At 46.3% G+C, this 26,586-nt stretch overlaps 3 protein-coding genes across 3 annotated transcripts; 1 reads left to right on the forward strand and 2 right to left on the reverse strand.

Moving 5' to 3' along the window:
* Nucleotides 1-3,721: 3,721 nt before the first annotated feature.
* Nucleotides 3,722-4,606, reverse strand: LOC129597409 (uncharacterized). Its single transcript, XM_055494930.1, has one exon. The coding sequence runs from the start codon at nt 4,604-4,606 to the stop codon at nt 3,722-3,724; it is 885 nt and encodes a 294-aa protein (XP_055350905.1).
* Nucleotides 4,607-8,634: 4,028 nt separating this feature from the next.
* LOC129597420 (atrial natriuretic peptide receptor 1-like) lies at nt 8,635-16,377 on the reverse strand. The gene is made up of 23 exons (XM_055494948.1): nt 16,304-16,377; nt 15,646-16,010; nt 15,544-15,585; nt 14,988-15,012; nt 14,610-14,914; nt 13,469-13,512; nt 13,368-13,406; nt 13,230-13,307; nt 13,017-13,154; nt 12,897-12,947; nt 12,305-12,496; nt 12,105-12,237; nt 11,956-12,046; nt 11,793-11,895; nt 11,505-11,657; nt 11,270-11,446; nt 10,579-11,201; nt 10,302-10,521; nt 9,843-9,981; nt 9,740-9,788; nt 9,615-9,664; nt 9,344-9,435; nt 8,635-9,269 (listed from the first exon to the last, which is right to left on the reverse strand). Exons 2-23 carry the CDS (start codon nt 15,974-15,976, stop codon nt 9,219-9,221), a joined length of 3,126 nt encoding a protein of 1,041 aa, XP_055350923.1. The 5' UTR covers nt 15,977-16,010; nt 16,304-16,377; the 3' UTR covers nt 8,635-9,218.
* Nucleotides 16,378-22,675: 6,298 nt separating this feature from the next.
* Nucleotides 22,676-26,265, forward strand: LOC129597410 (uncharacterized). Its single transcript, XM_055494931.1, has 2 exons — nt 22,676-23,618; nt 26,168-26,265. The coding sequence occupies exons 1-2, from the start codon at nt 22,676-22,678 to the stop codon at nt 26,263-26,265; spliced, it is 1,041 nt and encodes a 346-aa protein (XP_055350906.1).
* Nucleotides 26,266-26,586: the final 321 nt, after the last annotated feature.

Raw genomic sequence — 26,586 nt, forward strand, 5'->3', positions numbered from 1 at the left:
TTGCGGAGCGCGATACTCGACAGTCTCGTTGTTTCCCGTGCGGAGGACGGCCATGCGCATGTTCCATGGCAGAGCACAGCTGCTCTTGGCAATAATTAACGGGAGGTGTAGGCCTTTTATTTCGAGGACCTCAGAGGTGGTCCCTACCAGAGTGTCCAGCTCCAGTCCGGCGTCCCTGTCTCGCTGGTCGTGCAGAAGCACCAACGACTTCGTGTGACGGGTCACGATGCTGTCCAACTTTCTTACGAAATGATATGTACGATTAACATTATCAAATGGAAACCCGTACTCCCATTGGTTGCTTGTGTAGGCCCGAGGGGGAGTGATAATGATGTGCCGGTTGCTGCAATTAAGCAACAGAAGCCTCCACAGCGCACACACCCTGCAAGACAATAAATTAAAGGTCACCCATGCGGTTGCAACATTTCTTCCTGAATTTGACATCATGAAAATTAAATGGTTCTGTAAAACGGAAGCAAGAAATAGATACTAGACGGATATTGAAGAAACTTATCGTCTTGCGATCTACGGTCGTTTAGACGCAGACGTACTGTAGCGGCGGTTTCAAGTTAGACCACAGCGTGGGTTTACCGGGAAAATGCGCACTGGATATACCCACGCTGCACGGGCAAAATTCACGACCCAAATCCCTTTTTACATTTTCTTATTTCTGATAGCAAATTTCCACGTAATTTTAACTACTTTTTCACCCAAATTTTTTTATCATCAGAGCTCTGAAAATCATCGCCTTTCTGCGCCCATCATGTAAACTCATTCACCGTCCTTCCCAGTGCTGACTAAAAACCGTCTCTCCCGTGCAGGGGCACCCCAAAAACCACAACAAACCACCATGGTCATCAGAGCTCTGCTTTGTATACATTACTTTTCAGCCTTCTGTAATACAGATTCTAGCTGATTTTTCATTTTAAGATTTATTATTAATTTAAATGAACTGTTAAATCATGAATGTTGCTCAACAGCTCAAGGAACTCCGATTTTGATTTGCTGGTAAAATTTCGTGAATTTTGCCCGTGCAGCGTGAGTATATCCAGTGCGCATTTTTCCGGTAAACACACGCTGTGGTCTAACTTGAAACCGCCACTACAGTAACTGACCGTGAAATACAGATAGTGATTAACGAGAAAAAAACTGGAGAAATGAAAATCTTATGAAGATAAACGGAGCTGACTTGCCGATGCATCCGTAACTCAATTTCCACATCCAGATTCAGGAAGACGCACATCAGGATCACGTCCGGTAGGTTGGCGATGGGAATTTCGTCCACATCTACAAGTGGCTTCTTAGTAACTGTCATCTCCGCTAAACGGGCGCAAATACAGTACATAGGAAATCATAAAATTGTTGTATGCTTTTTTCTTCCTTCCTCTACGGTGGCACTTCCTTCCTCTACACTGAGAACTAACCATATTCCAGGGTATCAAGAAGTTGGAGTTCAGGCTTAACAAAGCTGGGGAATTTAGACTGTTCCGCTAGATACTTCTCGCAAACTTCCTTCAGGGAATCCACCGTCCAAAACATGCTGCGACTTTCAAGTCCCCCGTGGAATTCGGCACAAATAAAAGTGACGGTGTCGTCTCCTGCTCGCACGAATGCTCGACAACCGACATTAAATCCATAGTTACCGGTCTCACCACTTTCCAGGCTATGTTCCGGACAGCGGAAATGCGTAATATCATGGCCCACCCACTTTAAAAACCGACAATCCCCACTGCATCGCAGGTCTGGAGCATTCAGAGCCAACTGACAACTGCTGGCCAGAAACCTGGGCATCAGATCCATATTCCAAAGCAAGCTGGCCTTCTCGAAGCTAACGGCGTGCTTTTTGTACAGGATCCCGGTGAGTCTCCCGAAAAAACTCATGCCATCCAGGTTCTCCGGCAATTTCTGGGTAAACTGACTCTGATGCACAATACGCTGGCGAGGCGACGGTATGTTCTTTCCGTCCGCCATACTATGCACCCTCACAAAGCAGAACATGTTGCAGACGTCGCGCAAGACTGTACAAGGCCGAAACACCATCGGTCCGCCGTCCGTGTCACGCAGCGCCACTTGCAGGGTCTCGTCGACGTATCTATAGATATCACGGCGAAGGCAACGGTGCGGCCAGAGATGGCGCGAATGGACCCATTCCGCCGGGGCGCTGCTGGCATCGAAGTCGATAAAGTACTGGTCACCGTCAATATCCTGCACGTATCCCAGCCACCACTGGCCGTTGTCACGATGCACCAGCACCGTGTTACCGTAGTTCAGCTCGCGCGCACCCGAGTACAAATGGCGAAAATACAATGGCGGTGCATTCATGATGACACAAAACTGGAAATGCGCCGAAAATCAGTTAGTGAAGTTTGTTCTGCTATACGCCAACAAGATGCTCCTATGTGATGAGCTAACTTCAACTGGGCTGCGGTTTGTGGCAGGTTCAACCTCTGGCTCTTTCGGTATGGCCTGGTTACTCGATTCAACCACGGTCCACGGCAAAGACCGATCATATTGCTTTAGCTGTGTGTCTTGTCTATTATTTGGGTGTTATCATATAACAAATTAGGGATGTTGGGCTAAGCCTAGGAGCAGCTATCGTCACCCCGCACCGTTGCGTGTGCGGGGACTGGGTTGACACACGAGGGTACCATGGCCTTAGCCGCAAAAAAGTCGAGGCCGGAAGCACAGACATAGCAGCCTGAACATTGTCTGTAAAAGAGCATTCGCATCAGAGGGAATCGAAGCAGAACTTGAACCAGCGGGCTTATGCTGAACGAATGGCAAACGCCCGGATGGCATTCTTCCCCTTTTTCACACTGGCTCCGTGAAAAAGGGGAAGAACGCCGACTTGGGATGTAACATGCGTCTGTACGGTAGCCTTATCGCATATCGCGGCAACGTCCGTGCGAGCTGGAGCAGCGGCGGCAAAGGCCGAATCGGATAAGGTACCCAAGTACCAGAGCATCACCCTTGACTACTTGTTCAGCGTTTTGGGCTTCGAGGCGCTAGGACCCAACGGACCGGAAGCTGCTTGCCTGCCTATCAAAGTGGGTAGGAGGGTACGGCAAGAAACCGGCGAGGTACGATCATCGGAATATCTACGCCAGCGTATCAGCATAGAAATCCAACGCAGGAACGCGGCCTCCGTTCAGGGAACAGCTCCACCGGGAGCAAATTTGGATCATTTGTTCTCTGTTTTTAGACCTCCCCAGGCTGCTGATTGAGTGTACTGCGTTGGGAAGTTAATTGTTTATCTATAAGCGAAATGGGTATAATAAATTAAGGAAGTTGGTCAGTTTCTTTGGACGTCTGATTTGGGAAAAGACAGGCGGGAGCAGATCCACGGCCTTTCTTAAACAGCGCATAAGTGTAGCTATTATGAAGATAAATTATTAAATAGATTAGTTAAAAAAAATACAGATGTCCTTCCTTCACAACAGTTATATCTTGTTTGACAAAACGTACGAGCTCAACGCCTGCGCTGAAACTCACTTATTGTGGTATATGTGGGAATAGTACCGCTTTATTGTGAATCGTAACTCGACAAAACAGCAACTGATTTTGCTGACACTGTTTGTCAGCAACAATACGGACAGTGTCGCTAGGGACAAGCGCGCGTCCTTTGTACAAGGTCGAGGCATATCTCACATCATCCTTTCTTTAAAAAAAAATAACGAAAAAAAAAAATTTTCGAACGTCTTTAACGAAATTTAACAGGAATTCATAAAACATCGTATGGCTCGTGGTCGTCGGTGTAAATATACTTATTTTCCCTTTCTGTATCTTGGCCGGATCTGCATGCACGTTCAATGTGGCCCTTTCTGCCACATTTATTGCAGATGGCGTTTCTGTACCAGCATCGCTCGCGGACATGATTCTTCCCGCCGCAGCTGTCGCACGATCCTTTCTCTCTCGGCTTCGGAGGCTTATCATCTTCTGAATCTTCAGTGGAACTGGCGCTGACATTTGGCGCAGACAACTTTCCTTTGGACTGAACCTTGGTCTGAATCTTTCCATTGCTTCTTTTGGACTTCATCTTGGAAATCTTTGCAACTAATTCATTTCCGGAATCTTTCGTACTCTTTCTGGAATCTTCAAGGCCTTTCTCGCACCGCTTTGCGGCGTCCAGTGTCTCACTGAACGTCTTGTGTTCGTGGGTTAGTAGGTACAACCGCGTTGATTGGTTGTTTATGCTACGGATGAATGCCGCACTCAGGTTGTCCTCTACGACTTCAGCAGGAAATTTGCAGGTCGTGGTTTTATCCCGTAACCTTTCGGCAAATTCCTCCAGCGTAAGGTCACCTGGCACCATGGAATAAAAATCGGCCCATTCAGCTGCTCTGAAGGTTACTGTCGTGTAAGCAGTATCCAGCTTTACCAGTAATTCGTCAAGGTCGAATTCTCGAGGTCGTTTCGGCCGGCACAGTGAAACCAGCTTCTGGAACGCCTTCACTCCCAACGAATTCAACAGGAGACCTCGTTGTTTGTCTTTCGGCATTTCTGTCCATTCTATGAAGTTTTCGAACCTTTCCTTCCAGTTCTGCCATTCATCCTCTTCAGGATCAAATTTCAACAAAATCACATCATCCTGGTTAACTTTAGACATTGTACAGAGAATAGCAAAACGTATGCCGGTAGAAAAGGCAATAGTAATGAAACTAGTAATATCCAGTGGTCTACCCTTGATAAGTTCGGACTTCACGCCAATTGTGGTATATGTGGGAATAGTACTTACCGCTTTATTGTGAATCGTAACTCGACAAAACAGCAACTGATTTTGCTGACACTGTTTGTCAGCAACAATACGGACAGCGTCGCTAGGGACAAGCGCGCGTCCTTTGTACAAGGTCGAGGCATATCTCACACTTATCCAAACGATAAAAAATTTAAATATAAAAAAGAATTCAAAATTAATAGTGTAATTCGCGACCTTATGACGTGCATTCAGTGTACCCAAAACAGCTGCTCCATTTTCTCGGACTACAACAATTCACGACAAGAGCGTATAATTTTATGCTTACTATCTTTCAGCCCACTGGGCCTGTGCTTTAAAAGCCGGAGTAGGACAAAAATCTTCCCCCTCTGGATCAGACCAAACCCTTGTCACTTGAAGATTACGGCAAAGATCTCAAAAGTGTTATTGAATCGAATGGGATCTCAGTAAGATTTGTGTCTATTTATTCTGCTAAAAAGGGTCGTAAGAACAGCTTGTTTGCGAGTGTTGGTTCTTTTGCTCATGAGACTCAGACAAAATGTTTGCTCCGGAAAACTGGCCTCCTAACATTGGGGTGCGTGGATGGTTGTTTGCCCCCAAGGAGGGCCAGCAGTGTCAGTCTGTTTTTACTGTTTAAATTTTGAATCATTTTAGGTAGCTTTTACGGTTTTACCTCCGCAAGCATTGTTATCTGAATTGGCCATTGCCGAATAAAATGTTCAGCAAAATTTTGTACTTACATCTCCACGTGCGGCTGTCGCAACGCTAAAACATGTTCAGACATGCAGGCAGGCCCATGCATTTACAGCTGTTCAGTCTGGCAGATGCTAGCTGCAGGCTTAAACGTGAAACAAGCGGCTGCTTTGCAAATTTACATACGATAATACGAGTACGATTAAAATTAGTCTAGTGTCACTTTTTGGTGGTTTTGACTCACAATCAGTTTCGCTACGATCTACACTGTAAGCTGTTCGCGAATCTAATGCATCTAGCCCGATAAATTGTTCAGTTTCTTATTTTTACTTTGCGATTAAAGCAGGTGGGTGCACGGCGTTAACAAATCGCCCGCAGTAAGCATCACTAGTTGTTACGTGCAGCTGTCGAAAATGGCCTCAGGCAATCATCCGTGGAACTGTGTGGACGTGCTGGGCAACGACGGTCTCCTGCGTTACGGCCTTGTGGTAGATGTGGCGGACGAGGGGCTGTTCATCGACTTCCTCTGCCCGGATCGTCACCGTGAATTTGTCCCTTTCGACCGGGTCTACCTGCATGATGACCAAAAGTATCTGAACGAATACGATTGGATCCCGCCGTACTCTCCTCGGGAACGACCCGCCCAAGTCCTGCTGCGGGAGAGCGCATCGGGTGCGTTGACCTGGTTCCCCGCGAAAGCACTCAACGGGGGCCGCGCTATGGATCGCGCCGTGTTTTGTCTGGCCGTCGTCGACCGCGGGACACCGCGGCAGGAGTATGTCGATGTGGTTCCCGTGACGCGAATTCGCTGGATGTATGCAGAGGGCCGGCATGATCGCGATAAGCAGGATGAATACGTCGCGAAATGGACCTTTGTCAAGCGCACTATACCCTTGATGGAAGATTGTCCGGTGGAAGTGCTGACAGCAGTGCTGAAGCGACGGAAACCTGTAATGAACTGCTCGGGCGTGGGTCTGTATTCTGAATGGCATTCGGCCAGAGCCGGGGGCGTGGACATTGTGGACGGCTGCGCGGTGTACATTCAACGTCGATCCGATGATGTCGCGGAACCGGACGCTACTTATATAGCAAGAGAAATTGTAAGAATTGTTTCCGATCCGATGGCTGCGAAGGCCACAAATTAAACGTTTGTGCGTGCTGAAACACGCAATGATACACTCAATGTCATTAAAATTCAGCGAATCGTGCTATATTCTAGTCATTGTAACATGCAAATAATTTAATGCAGTGATACGATTTTGCAGGAAGCCCTCGACACTTATCACAGGGAGTTAGTTGCTTCCGTCACAGGACTGGCGAAATCATGGTTCTAGTATGAAGCCGGTGTGTTGTCGATCGAATTGTGGACGGAGGTCTTCTCGTGTTTGGACACAGTAACGCAGACCCGGCTGCGCCTGGTATGCCCCACATGGAACGCCATTCTGGAATCCGCTGTCGTGCGGAGCAGTGTCGTCCTCAACACCGCGGCGTGCGTGCGGTCAGATCCCTGCTTGTCACGTGCTCACAAGTATCGGATGATCGCCGCTCTTTTCAATTGTGTCTCATCCTCCACACAGCGCATTACTGTTGCTGACCGACTTCAGCGCAGCAGCGAAACAGACGTAGTGGAAATCTTCGACATCCTTAGCCTCATTGCCCAGCGCAATCCCAGCATCAGGTTGAAAGCTGTGACGTTGTGCGGGCAACATTGCTCTTTGCCAGGCAGTGCGTATAACGACCAGCCGCAATCCGAATGTCCACGGCATCGATCCGTTGCGGGTGTCGCCGGCCAGATTGGGGAAGATCTCGCTCTGAGATGTCGCCAGCTTTCCTTTGATACTGTCCATCTGATACGATGCCTGCTCACGCTGGAATGCAGGGTGACCACCCGCTACTACAGACGGGGTCCTTTGAGGCTTCGTACGAGAGTTTATGTGGACCGATACAGCCATGATACTGAGGATTTGTGTGGCGCGCTGTGGGGTGCCATGGAAGAGGAGGTATTAGCGCCCAGTGCCACGGAATTGAGCCGGCTGTCTCGTTGGTTGAGGACGTTTCGAGGACATGTCGAGTTAACGAGACAGGCGAGAAAATACGTGGCAATGATCTGCAAGGTAAGCCTTAACCCGATTACTAATGCTACGGTGGAAGCGGAAAATGTTCCACTAGCAACGAAGCGCTTTGGGAGACTTAATTTCAATTTGGTAAAAAAACTTTACAGAAACGCTTTGCAGAAACCTAATTTTCTAGAAAAACTTTACAGGAACATAACTTTTTAGGAAAGCTTTCGAAAAGCTTATGAAAACGCTGTACGGGAACCTTGTTTACTAGAGCCGGTTTTACATAAACCTGATTTATTAGAAACATTTTTAAGAAACTGCTTTTTTAATGTGAATTTATTTCGACAACAGCCAGTATATATAACAAAATGCCTGCGCTGATTTACACTAATAAAAATGATTGAAAAAAAAACTGATTTTTTCTGATTGGAGAGATGCATGTGTACTTTTACTGCTTTTCTTAAACAGCTGCTTTTACTTTTACTGCTTTTCTTCCCATGCAGCTGTATGATACAGCTGCATGGGATACTAAGCAGAAGACAGATTAAAGCATTGACTGGTTTTAATGCATCAGTTATTTTGTTTGCCAGCGCTTGTACGAGTAGCTCATACTGTTGGTGGATATACATATTGCTCTTCTAAAGTTCTATTTTCTTAAATTTATGGTCTTGTAAAGCTATCTTACGAGTATAATGTTGATGTTCTTCTCGTAGACGTTGTGCGCGACACAGACGGCGGATCCCCGTCCATCACTGCATTACCGCGGGAAGAAGTGGTGTGTGGACGGTCTGCAGGGTGTCAAGCTGGAGAAGCTGTCGCCCGTTGCTCTGCACTGCCTCATGCAACTGATGCAGCGTCTGCCGTACTAGTGGTTCCTGCTCTCTCGAATGTTGCGCCATTCCCCAGTGCGTGTGGGGATTAATCCACAAACAAACAGCAGCGTGCCGCGCAAGTTTGCCTCAACCCCACCTTCGATCTGTCGCTGGTGCTTTTCCACTTGTTTTACTTTCCTTTGGCTTGTTTTCGCTCATTACTTCTTTAGTTTTAACAACTTTCTGTATTCTGACCGTTTGTCCATTGACTTTTGAAACGATTGATACGATTTTAATATGGCACCCTCTTGTCCGCAGATTTGTTGAGTACGAATAGTCGATGCCGTTTCACAAGATTTCAGCGTTTCGCAATATCACAAAGCACGCGCATATATTTACCATTTCTACGGCAAATTCACAACACTTTGTCGAAATGAAATTAGTCTAATTTTTTTCCGACTTCAAAGGCAACCCAGTTTGGAATGCTAGTGCAAAATGCTAGTGCAAACTTCTTGGAAATATGCGACCCAGCTGAAAAGACCCGTATTCGCTCAGGCAAAATAACATTTTGTAGTCAGTGACACAATAGAAAAGGTGATCGATCCCATATAAAATCACTGCGGTGCGCAGCTCCTGCGACATTGGTTCTCCCTCGGCCGTGGACTGTTTTTAAATCGGCGCCAGCTGTTGGAGTGTCCAAGCGCGATGTTGCGGGAAGGTGCGCCGTTCGGTCGGTGTCCATGTGCGCCAACGTCCGTGCCTTTTCAGCCGACAGCGACTCGACAAGCCCTTAATTCGCGCTTGTTTATCTGAATGCTGGCGCCGTGGGCTGGAAATCTGATGACGCTGGCCTGTCCACTGCCGGGAGCGCTTGACGGATTGGCACTGGCAAAGCCGGTAGTGTTTGAGGTGAGCAGCAAACGCAGGAAGCACAGGATATCATGAGCCATCACTTCGACGAAGCCAGAAGGTATCCATCAGGCCTTTTCCCTGTCAAAAATTACATTAGCCCTTTTTCTTTGTAGGCAGACGCTCTGCAGACCAGTTAATTAAGTAGCCCGAACCTTGATTTCAACCCGGCCGCGTGGAGAGCAATGCAGGGCTTTGCTTGTGTCCAGAAGGACCTTGGACGGTCCGCTGGTCTGCAAGCGTTGAGCTAAACAAAGACAATTACCAACCGAAGACAGAGAGAGAATATGCGATAGCAACGGTCACAAGTTTGACCCCGGTCATTTGCACACACACTGATCGTGGGACACGGCAGCATTTGCAGGGGGATCGACATCGGCCTGACCAGGCAGTGATCAAACTAGTGACCGTCGCTACAGTACTCACGCAGAGATGTGCTGGCCATCCGCGATGCCATGTTAACCGTGTCGCCGAACCTGCAACGCAGTCCGTCAACGAGCAGCCACGGATTTTATTCATGGTAAGATTCATCCTGTGCAGCGCACACTTACAGGCAGTAGCGCATCATGCGCAGCCCAACCAGTCCGGCAGCCACGGCACCTGTTGCAAATATCCGTCAGAAGCAGCACAACGTTAGGCAGTGAGATGTTGTACCAGAATGCAGTCCCATCTGCAGTTGCAGCTGACGACCGGCGAAACGTCGATGCTCGGTCAGCATCAGGGCGCTGCAACACAGGAGACCCAACTGCTCTGCGTGCTGGTTGCCATTTCGCTCCGGCACGCCACTGGCGAGCTGAAAAATGATTACCGACGGTAACCGACGAAAAAGCAGGGCCAAAATGTTTCGCGCTGCATCGTCAAATAAACCAAGGCGTTGACAGAAATGGGTTCTTGGATAATTGTTCCCGTTTCTGCCTGTTTTATACTAGGACACGTTTGTCAAGCTTGAAATTTAACTCAGATACTTCACTTTGGACAACCGCTTGTTCTCGCACACTTTAATCGGAGTACTTAATAAAGTTGTTCAAGTTCTGACCGGCATTTATAACCGTTAGGGAGCCTGTTAGGGCGCCTGAACAAGTGATATCACTAAAGGCCAACAGCTGCACTGACCATGTAGCTGTCTCCAGTGGTCTCCACCTTGTACACGTCGTACGCGCCAATCAGTTGGTCGAAGACCGAGAAGAACTCGTTGAGCAGTGCCACGCAATTATACGGCGTCATTCCAGCGATCAACTGGCCGAAATCCACGACGCCGCTGAAAGCCACCGAGCAGTTGGAGAATACTTCCGCCTCCACGCTCCTACCTCGCACCAATGCTTCCACGATACTTCTGAAACCGAACCTTTTTACTGCCTTTCATGCCACTAAACTACGTGCTCTGTCCTACCCCGGCAGCATGTTACGCAAGAGATCCTCCGACTTTTTCTTCTCAGCCAGCAGTTCCTCCGTCCGATCCGCCACCTGCTCTTCCAGCGTCTCCGCGTAGTCCCGTAGTTTCCGCACCACCAGTTCCATGAAGTTTTCTCCGACTTTCAGCCCACTAATCGCAGCCAAGGACTGTTTGATCGACCCAATTTTTGGCCGATGGCGGCTGTCCTCCGCCCAGCACTTCTCCATTAACTGTACCATTTCCGCGGAAACCGTGGAGGTCTCTACCGCGGGGCGATAAGGTACCTCTGAGGGATTCTTCACGGACAGGATGATTTCTGCGTCCGACAGGTCGGAAGCGAAAGGCCGGGTCATGAATAAAACTTCGTGAAAAACAATCCCTATTGAATATATGTCCGCTTCAGCCGTCGCTATCCGCGGAGAACGGAGGACCTCCGGCGCCGTCCACAGCAAGTCGTGACAGTATCCCATTGCCAGCGTCTCCCGGATGCGGCAGAGCTGTTCAGCGGGGAAGCCGAAATCGGTCAGCTTGATGGACAACCGATTGGTTACCATACAATTTCGGCTTTTTAACGCGCCGTGGACCCTTAAGTCCGCTGTAGCGTGGATCACCGAAAGACCCTAAACATAACATACACGCCTCAGTCTGGCCGTTAATGCAAGGGAGCGTTTTGATAACAAGTGCCTACGTTGACAATGTCGGTAAGGAAGATATTCTTCAACTGCCCGTCCAACCATGCAGGCCTCAGTTCAACGACGTCATAGAGAGATCCTTTGGTAAAGTACTCGGTTAGCAATAGCAAACGGTCGCCGTCTAATACAGTCCCGAGGAACTCTGCCAGGTTGGAATGCTTCACTCTCCGGCGCTAAGAAAGTCACACTATTCGTTCCGTTGCTAGAGGTTGCATCATCAGTAGGACGTACCATGTTGGTGTCGCGGACAAAGTGCCGTGGTAATTTGCCGCTGACTTTGGTCAGCGTGTCCATCTCGCGGCACCATACAAAATGGCCGCGGTAAATTCCCACGCATCCATGATGACTGGGCCGGTCAACCGGCATCGACGCACGGTTCATCGTCTACGCCAAAATCAAATAAAATGTTGCTGTTATTTTGATTTCGTCTACATACTTATACAAAGAATCACTCTTAATTGACATTTATTGGCTGTCGATTTGTATGTATGCACCGATCTAAGGTTTCCGATAACTCACATGAGATTTGGTGAGCACAGAGAGTGTCTTTGGCGTTCGAGACGAAAGTACCTGCACTTCGGCGGGCGACACCCGCCAGTCGACGCTGTTGGACCGCTGATACCTTAAAATGGTATGTTTCTTCGGTAATCTACACACAATCTAATCTGAAACCTGTACAAACCGAATCCAAGCGCATCCTGCCATGAGAATAGCGGATATGCATCCGATGCTGGCCGCGACGCCTATTCCCGCTAATGTCAAGATATTCGGCTCTAGAGAAAAAAGCTGCAGTGAATAATAAACGGTATACGGACGCTAAATAAGTGCTACCGTTCCGACAGCGCGGATCTTCTCCCTTGAATCCGCACCGCGGCCGATTCGCCGGCGCCGTAGCATTCACCGGCCAAGCGGTGCCGTTGACGCTAATCAAGCCGCCGGTCTCCGGAATCCAGCGAAATGCCACCTGCGTTCATCGTATTTCACTGGGAGTTTGCATTCGGCAGAATCGAAATTTATACTAGAAACCATACTTGGAAATCTTCGCTGTCATCCAGCAACGCCTTCACACCGTAATCCGTATCCAAATCTCCGTTCCCGTTCACGTGCATGACACCCATCTGCGTGGTGAAACTGCGGTTGTACGTGTAGTACGCCATATCGATTCCGCTAACCGGCGCGGGCGATCCATCACGGCTTGTATCAGGGTAGAGCGTCGCCAGCACCTGCAACGCGACAAGCGGATCATTTTCCCATGAATCAGCTCCTGGGAATTGTAATACCAAGACTACGTAAAAACTATTCACTACACAGTATATTAATTTGTTTTTAGCCCGATAGTGGTACGCTTGGTTTCAGGAGTGGACGAGACATGGAGACTCACAGTACTAACAGTACTATGAAAGTGACTGTTTGCTTTATCTCACAGAAACAGGAAAAACGCAGGCGAGAAAGAAGCAACGTGCGTTTTGTGAAATGTTTGCGCACTTCTCCCATTAGCCAAAGTTCAATTAACGGGATCGGCTTCGAGTTCGAACTCAGACGGATGTCCCCGGCTCACTAACGAAGCCGGGCCACTGTAGTTGAATGTTGTATCGTAATAAGGCAAATTAGATAAAGCGTTACCTGAGCTGTGACCTGCACCGCCAGGTAGTATCCGCTGGCAAACAGCGTCACCTGCAAATTTTGGACTGTCTGAAGTCTGAACTATGTCGACGCTGCATAAGAAAGGGATCGTCTAGTGACCTCTTCGTCTGGTTCATAGCGCAATCCGTAATCAGTCCAACTGCGCTCTTTGATGCGTTGGTACAGCGCGAGAGCGGCTGTCTGTCGGTTGGGAATGGAGGAGATGAGCAGGAGGTAGCGGTAGATGCGGTGGGCTGCCTATTCTCATGCCGGCACATAACGAATTCTCTTTAGCCGCAACATCAGATCGCTAGAGGATTAACGGTCACTCACGGCATCATCGGCGTTTCCGTACTTCCACGACGTTTTCCCGACGAACGGCGACACAAACGGAGCTAGCGCGATGAACGCCTGTTGGAAACAGGAACTGAACGGGACGGGAGAGATGCCACATAAATTGACGGTACTTACGAATTCCCCATTAGGCATGCCCAGTTTGTCGGCCACGAGCTAGTCAGAAATCTTGTTTTGAACAGAAGATGCGCAAGATATCTGGCGGTGATCAGACTTACCAGAAGCTGGCGCAGGCGGGAGGCGTGCGTGCTGATAACGAAGACTGCAAGAGAAAAGCAGCATAATTAGTGCTCCTTATCATACGATGCAGCACTTCGACGGTTTTCGCATTATGGACATTTTTACAGTATGGATCAGCGTACCGGACATCAGAGAGACGGCATTTGTTCTGCGCAGTTCCACATTAGAAAGCTTGATAAATTCTTATTAGACTCGTGTACAAGCTTGTCTGTAAGAACTATTTATCACGCAATCAGTTTTTGTCAAGTTCCTGTCATGTGCACAGTGCACGTGTACGGAGAATACCGCAGTTCTGGTCCGGTACGCGATTCTTTATTGTGAAAATGCGATGATTGCAAAAAATGTCGAAGTATATGGATTAGTGTTCCTTACTCATGGGATGCAATAATGCAATGCTACGACAGAGGCTCTGTGAACTCGCAGTCGTTGAACCACTAATATCCTAATTTAAATAATTTTTTCACGTGCAGAGCAAAGGTTACCAAAGCCAAAGAGCACATGACAGGTAAGCAAAAATCGATGGTGTATGCGCTTAGCTAATATTTATGTCGCATGACGCATTAATAAGGCTGTTTGCTGGGCAAACGGCGCTTTCGCGTGCCGGCTGCATAATTTGTTCAACTTGGGATAGCTCATTCAGTGCTGAATGGGAGATTATAGCTATTATGCCAAGAGAATAATGCGCTTCTCTGCTGAATGTTGCATAACATCCGGCTCCAGCTTTTTTATTTGTTTATCCAAGCATTTCGCGGTTTCCATCTACTGTATGTGAGCGCTTATTAATTATCCGTTCACGTCGAAAATCAAGGGCACTGGCAAACTGCGCGCGAAACCTTTAGCAGCAACGATTAGTGGAGCGACGCGTAACACTTCCAGTAAATTAATGGACGGATGATTTCGTTAGCGGAAAAAGTAGGACACTCTTGAAAACAGCCCCATTACTCGCACACGCAAATAGCAGTACTGCATTGCTTAACCGGAATCTAGTCTGAACTTACATAAAATTATTTGTTTTAAAAATTATGCCGTCGCTTTTTTAAAAATGTTTTCTGCAATAATGCTACCGTTAACTGAACAACTTTCCGTTCTCTTATAATTAATTTTTAGCATCAAACGTACCGCGCGCCGAACGCGCTGCTTCCGTCAAGAAACGTCGGTGATCCGGGTTATTCCGAAAGTTGTATTTGAGGTACACAGGCGCGATGCCGGGCGTCTTCTTGAAGTAGACCGGCAGCACCTTGCAGCTGACGCCGAAAGCGTTCAGTTCCGTCGCGCCCTCGTCGCAGAAGAAGGCAGTGTTCGTCCAGGCGTAGTAGCGCAGCAGCGCCATGATCACCTCCGCCAGCATCTGCTGATAATATGGACTCAGCCGCAACAAACTGGGGAAGCGCCGCTTGTCGTCCAGCACGGTATCCGAGCCGCCACTATCCAGAAAATTAAGCGGCATAATGCGACAGACACGCACGGGGAATTGCGACCAATTATACCGCCACTTACGAGGTCATCACAGGTACATTCCACTCTAAAGAAACCGCATCATTCACAGAATTTATCATCGACACAATCGGAAGCAAAAAGGTTATGCAAGTGATACTCAATTAAATAATATTTATATATTATCGTACTTTGGTTTTTCTAGGAGTAGGTAAAACGCTTTTCATGAAGTACTTCGAAAAAAGAATAGGAGAAGAGCGTCATATAAATATACTATGCTCGCATTGATCTGCAGGGCGTTACAATCACGTTTGAATGCAGGAAAAATAATTTTAAAACTGCCAAATAAATTCGTAAGCTGTTGAAAAGATCCATCATTAAAAGAAAATAAAAGCACAATAAAAACGAATAGCAACTTTTGTTTAGTAAAATTTTAAGAGACGTTTTCTGAGCAAGAAAATTTAGAAAAACCAGAAGCTTTTGAAAATTAACTGTATGAATTACGGACAAGGAGTGTATCTTCTGTAAAATCATAAGAAAAAAGCGCATAAATGGTTAAAAAAATCGAAGCATGCGAACAAAAAAAGGTGTAAAAAAAATTGAAATTTTATATACACACCTCGTGCGAGATCTGCCAGGTAAACCACCGCTTCACTGCACGCTGCAACACACGTCGGTAATAAAAAAGCACCACTTCAAAAGCAGCTGTAACGGTAATTACACGGCGACAAGATAACGAAGACGTCATCGGGGGAACGTCGCCAGCTGCCGCGCAGATACACGTCGGTAGCGTACGGCACCACCTCCACCTGCACATCGGCGCAAGTGCGCAGCGCGGGCTTGTTCCAGCCGATCACGGAGAAACTGTCCGTCTGGTTGGGCCGCGCGTTGACCTCCTCGATGGCCATGGCGATGGGGGCGCCAACGTAGTCGATACTGTAGGGGAGCGATGTCCACGCGTGCATCGACAGGAAGACCACCCGGCGTCCGTCGTAATACGGAAACGCCCAGATAAACAGCAGCGCTGTCAGCAAAAAGGAGCATACTGTCATTATTTCCAGCCCTTGCGATGGACGTTGGCGGTGTCTAGTCAACGAACGACAATTGCAAGTGTGCGCTTCGTAAAAAAATACAGCGATTGCAAAAAAGATAGAGTCGTGCTACCACTGAAGCGACGCAATTTTCGGTCACTGATGTTTGATTAGATGGCAATCTCTAGGGTAGGGTTTTAAAAATACTCTGTAACTCATTGAACTGTTGTTTGTGCATTGCACAGCTACCACAACTAATCAGCCGACAATTCCCAGGATACTGGCGGTAGGGCGATAAAACCGGTGTGTTACATATTGCCGCAGATGCTGTACTCTTAGTGCAGATACCTGTATCTATGGAAAGTTGATGGGTTTCGTGACCGCCTGGTTGTTAAGTATCTGTACAGTCAACTGTAACAAACTGTACCTATGATTGATCCCGTGTTCGACGTCAGTCAAGCGTTGTCTGTATCGATCTTACTGCTAGCTGAATCGCGCCGTGCGCAAGTCGGCACCGCGCTACGACGTTAAGAAAAAAGGAAGAGCGGCTACTGAAGGGGTTGACTGTGCATTGTCAGTTTTTTTATATGTTTGACATGCATAAAACATATGTGATGCGGAGAAACACCTGCTGTTTCAAGCAGCTGGACTTTTTATGCACAATCCGTATACGCAACTTGCAGTATACCATACCCGACTTGCAGAACCCGTACGCAACGTTTGTAGTGTGGCTTGTTTAAATAATTAATGTCTGGAATACAGAGTATCTGGTGTTATGTTGGTTAACCGCAACGCGCAGCTATGTACACCATGCCGAATAGTTGTACATTTTTCTGTTTCGTTCCGATAACACGCCAGTTTATTCGCACCTTTATGTAAGTAATATATCTGATTATGGACATTTCCGCTGTGATCTTCTTTACAGTGACGATAAGTGTACAGACCGTACAAGGTGTAGTAGTCGTAACATTAATGAATAAAGTACATGATATTGCGGCCATTGCCTGAAACCACGTTTTTGTTGTGTTATTTTGCTGTCCTCAACAGCACCAGCAAAATTAGTAGTTCGCTCTATACCGGACTACAATTTTTGAAAACACCGTGAAGGTATTTAGGCAGAATGCTGGGTAGAAGCGCTTTCACGTTCCCAATAAATCCCGCGCGATTTGCAAAATAACAATTTTGCAGTATTAGACACGATTTTTCGCGAAAATGCCAGCATGACGATGTCTTTTGAAGAGCTTTCAAGAACGAGAAATTCCTTATACTGCTGTTGTCGACAGTACAGAAATTTTTAGCACTTTCGCGTTAACGATCATTCTCACTCATGTTAATATGACTGTACGACGACGAAGATGTCACGTCACCTCGATTTTCTGCCGGTACTGCGCAATATGTCGCATGACATAGCAGCCACAACTCCAGTTCGCAAACCTGTTGATATACAGTAATATTACAAGGCACGACAATCGAACATATGTCAATAATGATTATCATTTCACCGTCATCGTCTTTAAATTACGGAGCTGAACGCTTCTATCTCGTGAAGGCAAACTGAATTTTGCCTCCCGCGGGAAAATTACACATTATGGCACACAAGCCAGTTAGCCACCTTCGACGATTTACAGTGTTAAACATGGGACGATATGGAGGTTTCCTCAAATTTCACTTTGGTAATCTGTGCGAAAGTGAATACATGAAAGGAAGCGATTCACGTTATCGGGATAGCGGAAATCAAAATGACCCAGATTGAGTTGGACACGAGCGAAGAAGAGTTGTAATGCCACTGTGCTATATCAAGCAAGCGGTTCCGACGGCGATGAAAACGAAGACAGCAATCGGAACTACGGACTGTTACTGCTAGTTAGAAGACCCTTTACCAATGTCGATAAATTCCTTCATCCCGTGAACGAAGATAAGACGGACAGCAGCCAAGCTGAATTTCGTTATAAATGCATTGAATTCAGCTAGGTGGGCTTGCCTCTTTGGATATCGCAAGTCAGATGATGATGAATCGATGAAAGGCTTCATTACTTGCTTACCGAAAGCTTTGGCGACCAGTACAAAAAGGAGCCACACGTGCATTTAGCGATATTCGGCGATTCCAACATCCTTCGCAAAATTACACGCATATCTGAGCGATGCGTTCATTTTGTATATAACAACGCGCGATATGGGGGAGGTGTCGCAGAAGCGGTCCATAACGTGGAGAGAAGGGTGCATGTAGAGGATACCATATTTACCCGTACAAAAGTGTATGGTGGGAATGCACCGGATTATTTCGGGTCGGCCTACTTTACCTTTGCCCGCCCTTTGCCTTTCCACTTTGCCTTTTTCCGCTTTACCTTTACTTTTACCTTTGCCTTTGCCGGCAAGATTACCTTCACCGTCCCGGGTGGCCTTTAAAAACACCGTTTCAAAAGCTTGTCTCGTTAATTTAACTTCTAAAAAACTAGCCACTCTACAGTTTGAGAAATGCGACTATCAGCACAGCACAGACATTCTTTGTGCTGTTCGAAGCATAAAATACTGTATACTCGCACTTCCAGTTTTATTATTCCGCTCTCCACGAAAAATGCCATAGACACTCACATTATACAATAGTTCGTTTAGTATCGCACTAGAACATAAAATAACGTTGAAGCACGGTAACGTATATATCCTTGTACCGGTACTGAAATTATTTCTTTGTTAGGCAGTTAGTTTCTTTATGGTACTTGTATGAAACTGTAGACGTTTTAACAGTTAAACCAAATCTGCAGATAGAAGTTTTCTTACATGTGTGCGGTAATGGCCAGTAAATGCGCATGCTTAATTTTTAACGCATCGAACAGCGACAGAAAGTTGCATTTTCAGACGGTAAAGTGGCGACGGCAAGATTTTAAACTTTAAAGGTTAATTTACGGGAAGGGCTTTGAAACGATGTTTCCAAAGGTCACCGGGACGGTGAAGGTAATCTTGCCGGCAAAGGTAAAGGTAAAGTTGAAAAGGGCATACTGAAAAGGCAAAGGCAAAGGGCGGGTATTAAAGGTAAAGTGGAAATAGGCAAAGTGGAAAGGTAAAGTAGGCCGACCCATTATTTCGGAATGACAGACCATGCGCAGTATCAAGACACTAAAGTACAGGAGCTCCGATTCAAGAATTTCGATGGCAATTTATCAGACCATCTCGTGCTTTGTCAATATCCTATAACGGAAGTGTACTTGTACAGTGAGTGTACAGAAGCGGCGTGCATGGAAATGGACAGCCCATTTAAAGGACTAATGTTTACACGCGAAAACATGATCAAGCACTGCGCAGGACATTCCCCAACAAAAGGCTTTTGCTCTCACTGCCACCACTATTGTTACCAGACCGATGGCAGTCTGTCGGGGAACGACGCGCATATTGGAGCGTGCAACTTCGCATGGCGTGTCAAGCCTATTTTTCGGAACCAACAGCGCATCAGCCAAAACAAGGAATTTAGAATTCGGTGCGTCTATCAGCAGCCAGACTCTGCGAAATTTTGCCACGAGCTGCTGTCACCGGTGGAGCTGGAGGAGCATCGCACAGACATTCATAAACTGAAATCGTGGAGGCGGTTTTAATGCCGTAAGGAAGACTGCATGGTGCTCGAGCCAACACGGAAGATATTAGAAACTCGCAACAATTACAACACCCATGTTCGTAACCACATACCTCAAACACTGGACCACATTCCCTGTCCTTGTTGCTTGTTATTTTACTGTCGATCTAAAGGCAAAAAAAAGCAGAGGGGAAAACGAGCAAAGGCGAAAACAAGGAAGGAAGGATAAAGTATAAAACAGAACAAGCTGAAAACATCCCGGAAAAGGGCAAAACGGCAAACAAGGGATACAAGCCAGAAGAATTCTTGGGGATCATCCGGGAGCAGAAATGTCTGTTTGAAAATCAGAAAGTAACGGATAAGACGTATAAAGAGACGCTGGAAAAGCTAGCTGCGTATTGGACGGCGGAAGAGAAAAAAGAAAAAGAAGGTAACAGTCCAGTCGCGAAGCACACCAGGAGCAAAGACCCACAAACGGACCAACCAGAATCAGAGGAAGAGCCGCAGCCGTCCACGAGCAGGTATCAACCAGAATCGAAGTCAAAAGCCGATTCCTCTACAAGCGAAGACGAGGGTCAGTCCGACACAGAATTTGAACGTGCGTTATCCAACAGCGAGGATGGCACAGGCTGATTACTATTCTGACCCTATGCTCAGGAATGGTGATACATGAGGCCGAATGACAATAAAGTGTTTTCCCGAAACCCAGCTACTTGACAATACTACCCGAAGAAGCGTAAACTAAATGGTATCAGTGTGCGTAAAGACTGAAAACTTAATAATGTCATTGTTCCAATGTTCACGCTTCATACTCAACAAATAGCTGGTAATCTCACAAGCTTGCATTAAATAAGGGAGGCAAATTGTCGGAGACAGAAGTGTCTGCCAAAAAGAGGGTTTGAACTGAAGGGATTTCGAAAGCTGTTTGGGTCTTTTTTTCTTATAAATAGTATGCCTAATTTTGTCGCCTTTGCATGTGAGACTTTTGGCACTTGGTGTGAGACCGGCATTGTAACGTTAAAGGAGATCGGTAAGTTGTTTTTAAGGACGGGTGAGAGTCGCTCTACTTGTTTTTTGTTTCAGCGTTTAAGTTTGGAGATTATGCGTGGTAATGCAATGAGTGTATTGTGCACGGTCCCTTCCCATGTTAATTGGGACAAATTCTTCATTTGATCATGTTTGTTGAGCGAAGCTGGCCTTGCACATATTGAGAAATTAAATTATTATATTGTATACCTAAACCTTGCTGACGCACAAAGTAACTTATTGAAGAGGGAATGTATAACATTCAATCATTCATTTTCAAATAGTGACCTTAGAAAAGCATAACATACTAAAAGTGTTATTTCTGCTGCAGTGAGAGACCAGTAGGTCGACAAAATTCACGTTCGCGAAAGCAAAAGTTTCATTGTAAGTATGTCTGCAAAACTGGTGCCTTGTACTCAACGATTACTCTTAACCGGATTGTGCATATCGGTTTATTTGCAGACCATTATTATGTGGCATGTGCAGTTGTGCATTAACCTGAAATTGCCTATGGTTGAAATGTTTTGTGTACCTTAATGTCCTCCAAATGTTTCACCGGCAATTTACATATAGATATACGGTACATGCACGGCGTAAATCGAAACTTGGGACGTTATAACGTAACAGCGAACCGTATTGTACATCTCCTGCTGGCTTTAAGCAGCTCCGGGCTACTGAAGCGGCAAGAGGCTGACTGGTTTCAACAACGTTCATCAACTGGCAACTACTACGTACGAGCAGGATACGTATGACTTCATTGCTGCGGTTCTCACTGGCAAATTGGGCGAACTTGCCACGTTAGACGGCGTTTGTTGTTGCTTCTGTCTGCTCATTAATGCGCCGGCCCACTTTGCTAATGAACTGCTTGGTACCACCGCCGCAGCTTCCAACAGTTTCGAAGCCCACTGGTTGGAATAACGAAATTAACCGTGTGTCCCAAATATAACGGCTTCTCTTTCCGGGAATTCTGCGGCTTAAAGCACATGCAACTGTAACTGTGTTTTAGAGTTGCCTAAAAGCGTTTGCAGTCTGCAGCAACAGTCTCAATTTTCGCCGAAACCGATACCTGCAAAGCAGCTCAATCTGATTAACAAAAACAAAAGATAGCAACACACGCCAGAAATGGAAATGAAAAACAGAAGGGGCGGAACAACTAACAGCGCGGGAAAATCCCTCCAGCGATTGTCCTTCCACAAGCCGACATGTAAACGATAAAAGCACGAAGGACGAAATTGGGAACTTAATTAAATTTTAAAGTCAAGATCAAGCTAAGGTCAAGTCAGCCCTCATCAGTGCTGCATGTTGCGATCAGTGTTGCATGTTTCTTCGTATTGACAATTTTGCTTGACGTTATGCGTTGCTGCGCTGACTACGAATGCTTGTCGCACTGCACGCAACGTGCGTATTATGCAGTTTCCGGTAGAATAATAATGAGCACATTCTCCTTATTCTACACGAATTAAGGTGGAATGCTACCCGCATGTAGTACGGGTATAGAGTAGGTTACACTCGTAACGTATTCGTTCTCGTAACGTTCTCATGGCAGCAGTTATCACAATGAACCTTTGCCTATTTAAATGCAGATTAATTCTACATCGGCTAACGACAAATGACAATATCTCACGCAGTGACGCAGCTGGTGTTCGATTACGGGAAAAGCGGGGGCGTTTCTGGAAAATATTAAAGCAGGTTTACCACAGGTTTGGTTCAAACTTGGAGAAGAGGTGCGGCTGAACTCCTAGGAGAAATCCGAGAGATATATAGGTAAGTAATCAGCCAGATCCATCGGTAAACCCGAAGGCACTGAATCGTATAACGCCTAATCTTCTACAGCGGACCGCAGTAAAAATATTTTTCTCACGACAAATGTCCAGGGAATTCAGCCATCGGCACGGATATAATAAATATCTACCTCAAGCCTGGTATACCTGCTACTTATACCAACCATAATAACTAAAGCAGTGCTTATTTGATGGTAATTAGTAGTAATAGTAATTTTCTCTGGTGAAATAAACTGACAATTTACGGAAAGCGCGTGGTGTCAGCGCTCCTGGAATGTAAAGCAAGCTTACTGAGCGGAAGTCGTAAATTTAAAATTACGCACTGCAAAACGACGCCCTATTGACGCAATGAATACAACGGCTGCCAATTCTTCCCTGGGTTTCATCCAGAGTTTCACATATCTCCAATGGCTGGCGTCCTTTTCCTGTCTAACCTCTCTTACCGGCAATTTAACGCTACTGTACCTGTACTACCGCACCCGCAGCATTATAACACCCTTCAGCGTCGCCGTGATCAACCTGTTGATATCCAACGTAATCAGCGCCATTTTCCAGCAGAACCCTTTTCTTCTGGGAGTGAAGAACCTGCTGTTGCCCAGTTACTGGCCGAAATTCTGCACGTTCTTTCGGTTTGTGTCAACGGCCACCGGCCCGTTAATTCCCGTGGCACATATGCTGATCACGCTGAACCGGGTGTGCGCCATAACGTGGCCCGTCTTCTATCGTGCGCAGCACACCAAGAAAATGGCCGTGCTGACTTGTCTGGGTAGCTGGATTGTCGTGCAGTTGTATGCCGTCCCGGCTATCACCGTTGACGCTTTTCTGTATCTGGATCGCATGGACAACATCTACTGCACCTTTCGCGATCCCACGCCGGTACAGACACAGTGGTTGCCGGCTTACAACTGGCTGTTCTATGTTCTGCCAGAAATGGCCGTCGCAGCAGCGTACCCGTATTTCCTCTTCAAGAGACGCACACTCAAAACTTCGCCGATGAACGCCAATCCAGACTCCCATCCGGTCCACACCATATCAAGCCATATAGGCTCGACACCGTCATCAAAACAGGCAGCAGGAAAGCGTCCTTCCATTCCCATCACGCTACTCTCGCTGATGACCTTTAGTATTGTGATCTGCTGGACGCCGATGAACCTGTATTTCCTTGCCGCACCGTACCTGAATAGTATGGCGTTCCTGCAGGTCTGCCGGATGTTGAAGCTCATCCATATGACGATCGACCCCGTGATATTTGGAGCGGCAGTGCCGGAGCTGCGAACGCAGGCTCGCCAACGTATACAGGCAGCACAAACGTGGTTATCCACAAAGTCATTCTCGTTTTGTTATACACCGTTTGTTAACCACATTCAAGGAATCCGTAACCGGACTCAGACTAGCACCAGTGTTGTTTTCCATCGTCATGAATTGTCTCAGTGACCCGGACGAGAAGCACTGCGTTTAACGGGCTCTTGAGCGTAATGCTAGTTTTGCGTATTCGCACATGAACTGTCCCTGTTGATGTCATTACGAATACGGACGCTTTGCCTTACACACCGTAAAACGCATGCTGTGTTCGAATGCGATAAGTAGCACCAAAACTGTTATGAAAAACAATGCAATTCTGACCGTAATTCAGCCTGGCCTTTCGAGGCAACGACGATTGAGTTGACCTTTGGCTTGACCTTAACCTTAACGCTTGACCAATTGCAAGTTACGCTTTACGCTTTTACCGTTAAAATGCGTCAGCTTATGAAATATTATCGCACTCGACCTTGGCTTAACCTTAACCTTAACGTTTAATCAATTGCAATGCTTTTTATATTATGCTTTTACCGTTATATGCGGCGGCTTATGGAAGGATTACCGCTGCCTAGCCTTTTCCCCGCGCTTGTGGCTGTTCCCACCTCCTCTGTTGTTCAGTTCTCTTTCTGGCCTGTTTTGCTGTTGTTCCTTTCTTTTAATCAGATTAAACTGCTGTTCTGGTGTCTGTTGCGGTGAACGTTGCGGCGACGGCTGCAGATGCTTTTGGGCATAAATCTGTACAGCAAATACAACTACGCTCAAATACGTTTTGCAGTATTTACATCAAGACCTGGATACTACATGCACCGTGCGGTTAAGCCAGGACCGCGTTCATGATCCAAATGTATGCATTACACGGCGCTTGCCCAAAAGTGGTATAAAATTTCCTTTGGCGGCAGGCAAATTAAACCGATGTATTACAGGGCAGTATCGCAGCCTCATTTTCTACTCAGTTGTACTGTATTACCGGCGACCGGTTTACAAATGTTTAAAAAACATTTCTCGTAAAATAGCTTACTGAAAACAGAAAACAATACAGCAAACGCTGATGTTTCGGTTTCGTTGAAAACCTATTTTGTCTACGGTGAACAGAACTGAATGTAACTAGCAGGTCAAGTTACAAGGGCTTTCGTTAAGATGGAAAGTGTGCGCAAGCTGTTTGCAAGGCTCTTACGCAGTTGTATTCACTAGACAGAATTTCCCATTTGTTTATAGTCTACGAGAGGCGCCGGTTAAAGCCCCAGCGTACTTACTTAACAGGAGCATTTACTTATTACCCTGTGAAAGTGCATTCGCTTTTCAGCGGCCACTGGATGACCGCGTAGCGGGATTATACGAAAAACTTAGACCAAGGGGAGCGCAGTTTCAATTACTTGGCTGGGGGGCTTTCTGTAGTTACACGGATACCTGCAGGAAAAAGACTATTAAAATCGACGTAAAGCAACAGGAATGTAACCGGCAAAATTGAACAGATGTATGAACTTTTTGCTGATAAAAAAGCTACCATACGTTTACGTTTATTGTTCTGCCTTTACGTCAGAAACTTTTTTTCGATTTACTTGGAGCCTGCGCTACGATACGATCACCTTTCACGTACCTACGATAGCGATACGACATGTACGGCTTCGACACTGCCTCTTCAGAAAAGAATCTGGAAATTATGAGTAGCCACTGGTTTAAGGTACCTCCTGGCTCACATTAAATAAGGTACGCCGGCGAGAATGGCCACTTCGTTTTTATGCTTGGCCAGCTGTCTAAAAGACAGCACTGTCTTTTATGATCGCGAAAAGTTTCAGGAAGATATAAACGCGATTTACGATGGCGCTGTAAAAAAAAGTTTAAGTTTCAACCCGAAAAAGTCAGTGCACATGCGCTTTTCCTTAAAACGCGACATGACCTTTGTCCCTAAATATTATTTAAACAACGTTGAAATTGAGCAGAAAAATGTTACTAAATATTTGGGATTAGTAGTTGATAGAAAATTGCGTTGGAGTGAACATACTGAGAATTTGTGCATGCGAATTCGCAAGCGTATCGGCTTCATATTCTCCATGTTTTACCACTACGACTCGGCCGCTTTAATATGCCTATATAAGGCTCTTGTTCTCCCTTTGTTCGACTACTGCAGCCCCGTTGTAAATCCTTTTTTTAAATTACCCAAAGACGATCTCGAGGACTGTGCGCTAAAATTTCTTAAACGCTTACGCTTAGGCTGCGCTACGGATGACTACCGTGGTCGTCTTCGTGAGTGCCGATGGGATAGTGTTCAGCTGCGCCGCATAAAGCACTCTTTGGTTTTAACTTACAAATTAGTGTTTGGTATGATTCCCTTTTGCGATTCCTTTTTTGTTAGCTATGAATCGGTTACTGCCGTTGATAATGTTGCAGGAAATACACGGAATGCTACCCGCATGGCAGAACATCCATTTCCGATTCTACCCGCCGATAGCACCTTCTGTGGCAAAACTGTACCAGCAAGCGAAGTCGACTTTTCATGTTGGACTGCGAAACTGTGGAATGAACTGAATTTTGATGTAACAGCGTATCGCTCGATACGGACCTTCCAGAAGGCCCTGGATGAAGTATCATGGGAAAATTTTGCTTGGATTAAGGAACAGCTGCCTCAAGATCAGTTTTAAAGATCGGTTTTCGATAACGCTTAAAGTTTGCAAGTGTCTCTTAATTTCAGTGTTTTTATGTTGCTCTTTTAATTCTCTTTTGCACTGATTGTCTGTAGATCACGATAAGGAGTGATTCCTTGTATCTAGGGACGTTAAACAATAAACCTAACCTAAACCTAACTGTCTTAGTGTTCTGCTCGGTACTAACACTCAGTGCACATGTGCATTCAGTAGCGGTGACGGAAAGGCAGACATCATGAGCTACAAGTTATCGAATTATAACCGGACACCGCGCAAAAGTGCATTCGGTACCAAGCCCCGCAGAGCACATTTGCGCTT

This window comes from Paramacrobiotus metropolitanus, unplaced genomic scaffold (genome assembly GCF_019649055.1).
Source record: "Paramacrobiotus metropolitanus isolate TYO unplaced genomic scaffold, Prichtersi_v1.0 Parri_scaffold0000104, whole genome shotgun sequence".
Classification (NCBI taxonomy): Eukaryota; Metazoa; Tardigrada; class Eutardigrada; order Parachela; family Macrobiotidae; genus Paramacrobiotus; species Paramacrobiotus metropolitanus.